A 4,789-nucleotide genomic window follows, 5' to 3' on the forward strand; every position below is an offset into this window, starting at 1 on the left:
GCACACAGCCTGACAGTTCAGGCCTATCACCATTTTATGACCAGAGAGTAGTCGTTTATGGTATGGCGTGCGCAAAATCCTGCAGCTAGCCTTTTACACTCAGTCTCGGTAGTTGGAAATTCTATTCGTAGTTATGGTACAGTAGTTAAAGCATTTATGGCTCTAATCACCGCTTGGATAAATAGTATACCGTAGATCTATGTACTTTGTAAATAAGACATATATCAGGTACCTGGCCTCCTGCTAGCATACGTAAGGCAATTCCAAGTTGAACATCAACTGGTACTGCATCATTACGGAAGCTGCCAAAATGTCCATTCCGTATGCAAGCTGGAGTGATAGCTTGTTGTAAACATAGAAACTGTCCCCACGTCATACGCAAGTCTAAACAGAAGTAATGGTCTGCAGGATCTGACCAGCGATGTCAGAGAAACAGGTTCTGTGTCTATATACTAGTGCACCACGAGTAGCATTTGTAATATCCTCTAAGGACTGTGCGCTGTAAGCAATCAGTGTCACCACAATGATCATCAAAACACGATTGATACCTTCTGAAGTGCCATTATTCTCATCAGCGTCATAGTTCTGCATCTCAAGATCTAAATCCATATAATCAGAGGGTCTCTGGGCTGGTCCATAAGCATCTTTACGATGTAGTTCATTTATCAAGCTATTGATATCAGCTTCTCGCGTCGGACTTTCGTGTATAAGGCCTGCTAATCTTTCGGCAGTAGTAATAATATCCGAGTCGTGAATGTAATTACTGTGATCATAATTTGAAGTGCTGTTTGTCAGTGGTTCGTGACGCATATGTGCTAATTCTTGTTCACTACTGCAATGTGACATCGAACGCTCGTTCGGTGATATGCATTTGCAATCCGTTTCTTCCAGATCATTGATATTCTCCATACTGTCCAAGTCGTATGACTGTTTATACACAACACACTTCTCTTTATTGTATATATATGTATTCTGTATTGCTTTTTCTCATATCCATAATAATGATTATCCAAACAGTGCTCTCTTGACTTTATGAGTCATATAGCTTGAACATATTGAAATAGTACGTAAACAAATTGCACTCAATATAGCGAAGTAGTCCAAAAATAGACATTGGATACTGTTTTGAGGCAGGAGCGACCAAAAACTCTCCGAACGCAAAATCCGAATGCAAAATCCGAACGCAAAAAGCGAACCCGTTAAGACTGGGCCTCAATCCAGCCAGAGCGCCATGTTTTTTTCTCCAAAAGTTCCACCAATAATTAGTGAGATTACTTCCACTAAAGGGCACTATACAGCCAATGGGTAGTGAGACTGCAATGCAAAACCCCCTTCTGTAAAGTGTAATCTGTTGGACTTGGATAAGTTGTTGGATTTGGACTTTTGGAGGCAAAAACACTGGCTATGGCTATGTACAATCAACAACGGAATGAACCTCGAAGCCATTGATATTTTATAAATATATAAAATGTGATATAATTATGTACATGTGAACGACGTGATATGTGTTATTTACCGGTCTTTATGCAGTCCCTAAGTCCAAGTACTAATATTCCATCTGCTCTGCGACCTTTTTGCGTGTGCCATTTTCGAATAGGCCATAGATATTAGTTTGGCTATCTGGCGTCAGCAGTGATTAGAAGGCGGTGGTTTGCCAATCTTTCAGACGAAATATCACATTCATAGCTTTTCGAGGGGTTTTTTACTCAAATTTGTACATCCTAGATGCACTTCGCCGCGTGGAACAGAACACAAAACGCATATAACCAGTTAGAAATCACAAAATATGTTTCGACTGTCTCAACGTTTGGAACCTCTTCAGCTTAGTATGAGTAAGAGACATCTATTAAATTCGTACGTCCAAACGAGTCTCGCTTCTAACAAATCGGTCGATCCCTCTGTTATCGTCACCAATGACTCTGTTCTAACAAGCAATCCTCCAGGGAAAGTGAATGCAGTAGTAATCCTACTAGGATGGCTAGGTATGCAAAACGACGATGTTAAACTGTCGTCTAGTTGAAGTTCCAACTGCTTTGTCAGTGTGTAATTGTAAAGATGTGGATTCATTGTACATGTGTATCAGCAAACGGTACACTGAGTAAGAAAATTCTGTTATCATCAGATAAAACTATGTACAACGTACTTTCATTTCCATTAATAAGCAAGCACCAGATGTTTGCGAGGTGTCATTCTGCTAAAGGTGCTTATGTGTTTGTAAGGTTCCGAATAGGTACTTCCTAACTTTGTCGCACAATTGGAGATTTATTTTTTTGATTATGCTCTTGGCGTCATAAGAATTTCACCGTTCGGTGAGTATGACAATGCTGCGTACACAAACCTACAGGGCACAGAATTTAAAGACACGCACCTTCTTTTGGGACAGAGTCACGTATCAGTGTTACCACTCGCGATATTGCATAGCACGGGTTTTTCGTATCCTATATGTATGCGTGTACTGAAAAGATATTGTGTGAACTGATACACTGTAAACAGACGTGTATTTGTAAAGATTTTTCAGCGTGGTAGCATATATGAGTGTAAGTGAACTGTTGTATATATTTATTCATGTGAACACGCGGTATATGTGCAGTAGGTAAGTGTTAGTGAATTATATTCGTATGTATTTTTGTATGTTCACACCCGATATATGTGCAATTGGTACGTGCTAGTGAATGTGTGTAAATCCCAGATATAGGAACCTCAATTACACATGTGCACTTTTAAATGTACATAGGTGAGTTTATACGCATACATACATACATAGAAATGGGAGAGAATAACGCTTACAGTTTTGCATTTAAAACCTGGTTGAGAAATCTCGAATCCTAAATCAAGCTCTGCACGCATCGAACCTCATAGTAATGGGAGAAATCATCGTTGGGGTTTTCCATAATTTCGCGTGTATATCCATTTTAATCCGAGACTTCGCTTTCGTGCTTTTGCTCCTCACCGTGCACACCAAGGGGCCACGCACCGACTAGTTGGCAAATATGCTGAGTTGTATCAAAAGAGAGGGTGTGTGACTATCACCACTACAGCCTCAACCGCGGCGGTCATGCAGTCGGTTATGTTTTCTGGCATGAACCCCTTGCAGAAACTAGGAGCTTCTCTAATAAAGTATGTAATCCACTCGTTTGTGTGTGAGAGAGTGTGCGTACGAGTGTGTTTTGCTGGTGTATCTGGTCGTATCAGTAATCTGGGGCTATCGTGGTTCGTAGTTGTATACAATAGGTAATATTAATGTGGCACTAATTCAGAGTTTGTCCATGAGAAGACATGTCTGAATTACGCGAAGTACCTTTCTTTTAAGTCAAAGCAAGATCGTGTCGGTGAATCGCCGATTGCAACTACATAATTGCACAATGAACTTGACTCTTTAGCCACAGTCTTTTTATTGCGAGATATGCAGCTGTAGTTGCTTACTTTTCTATATAGCAGGTGTCGCGCTCTGCGTTAATGCTGTTGTGTTTTACCGTAGTTGTATTAGTTATCAACACACACTGCTGCCGCCTTCCGTGCATGCTGTTCTATGTACAGCCTCCGGGTGTCAGGTTTCTTCGTGTAGCTCCGTCTACTGTATGTTTGGTGTTGCTACAGTGTGACTGTTTGCCGTTGATTACTGGTTCTAGGCATGTTGAGTGCAATGGCAAATTATCAATGCCTTATGATTTTCTCTGCAACCATTCAGTGGGGCAGCCAGCTCCATCAATCGAGTAGAAGAAATGGCCGACAACAACAAAGTGCCCCTGATCGTACATGCATTCAGCAATGGAGGCACAGTCGTGGTGGAGAGCATAGAAGCCTTAATTCACGAAAACAGTACGAAGTTAGAATGCACGGATTACGAGCCTAGCACTGTGATTGAAGAGACAGACACAAAGCAGCAAAAGGATACACAATTATTCGCCGATCGTCTTCAACTTGGCGGTCAGGTGTTTGACTCGGCCCCTTTGGCGATGCACATGCAGGCTGGGACTTCCACTATAGGTCATGCGGTAACCGATAATGCTATATTGAGACTGGGTGTACAAGTGGTGTTCAGCACTGCTGCTAAACTAATTGCTGTGCTAGCTGAGACTACTGACTCTATTATGAGAGGTACTCTGTTCTGGGAGCATATGCAACAGAGCAATCTGGGGTGTAAACAGTACTATATTTATAGTGTGGATGATTATCTGACCGATGTAAAATTCTTAGATGAGCTGATCACATACCGCAGAGAGAAAGGTGTGGAAATAACGGCTATCAGGCTAGAGTCTAGTCCCCATGTGCAACATTTGAAGTATCATCCGGAAGTTTATAATAAATTTGTGGATGGCATACTGGAAGAGGCGCGGATGCGCGCTCTAATTTAGCTGTCATCAACGTTCTTTGTGCGATTGGTCAGAAATATTCGTGTAAGCAGCTCATGTTTGCTTAGTAGCGTAGATACCGAGGCCACTACTCGGTCTTGGAAAGACTATTACTCTAGAAAGCTAGATTGTTCGCCTGATCATACCAAAAAAAAAGAGTAAAATAATATTTTTCAAGGATGAAGGATGTACTTTATAGAATTGTGGCTTGATTCTCAGATTAATAGCCTGTCTTTGTTCGTATGTATAGCCAAATGCGGCACGGGAATATAACCCTTCACCAAGTCATGAATTTTTATGTTTTATTAAAGTGATGTCGTCTAGTTCATGTTTGATTTTTTGATGACGGTCTGAGAGAGAGAGAGAGATATATATATATATATATATGTATATATATATATATATATATATATATCTATATATATAGTATATATATA

The 4,789-nt window shown here is 40.6% G+C and overlaps 2 protein-coding genes across 3 annotated transcripts; one reads left to right on the forward strand and one right to left on the reverse strand.

The window, feature by feature from the left end:
- Window positions 1–243: 243 nt before the first annotated feature.
- Window positions 244–909, reverse strand: SARC_12112 (hypothetical protein; the record flags this gene model as incomplete). The annotated part of the gene is made up of 2 exons (XM_014293787.1): window positions 244–330; window positions 454–909. The coding sequence occupies 2 exons, from the start codon at window positions 907–909 to the stop codon at window positions 244–246; spliced, it is 543 nt and encodes a 180-aa protein (XP_014149262.1).
- A 582-nt stretch (window positions 910–1,491) lies between these two features.
- SARC_12113 lies at window positions 1,492–4,378 on the forward strand. Of its 2 annotated transcripts, XM_014293789.1 has the most exons (3): window positions 1,492–1,982; window positions 2,964–3,117; window positions 3,689–4,378. In XM_014293789.1, the coding sequence occupies exons 1-3, from the start codon at window positions 1,787–1,789 to the stop codon at window positions 4,353–4,355; spliced, it is 1,017 nt and encodes a 338-aa protein (XP_014149264.1). In that variant the 5' UTR covers window positions 1,492–1,786; the 3' UTR covers window positions 4,356–4,378. The 2 variants fall into 2 exon arrangements, with proteins under 2 accessions (XP_014149264.1, XP_014149263.1); XM_014293788.1 differs by lacking the exon at window positions 1,492–1,982 and having other exon boundaries at window positions 2,000–3,117.
- The last annotated feature ends 411 nt before the right edge of the window (window positions 4,379–4,789 follow it).

The sequence above is a fragment of the Sphaeroforma arctica genome, assembly GCF_001186125.1.
Source record: "Sphaeroforma arctica JP610 unplaced genomic scaffold supercont1.2079, whole genome shotgun sequence".
Lineage (NCBI taxonomy): Eukaryota > Ichthyosporea > Ichthyophonida > Sphaeroforma > Sphaeroforma arctica.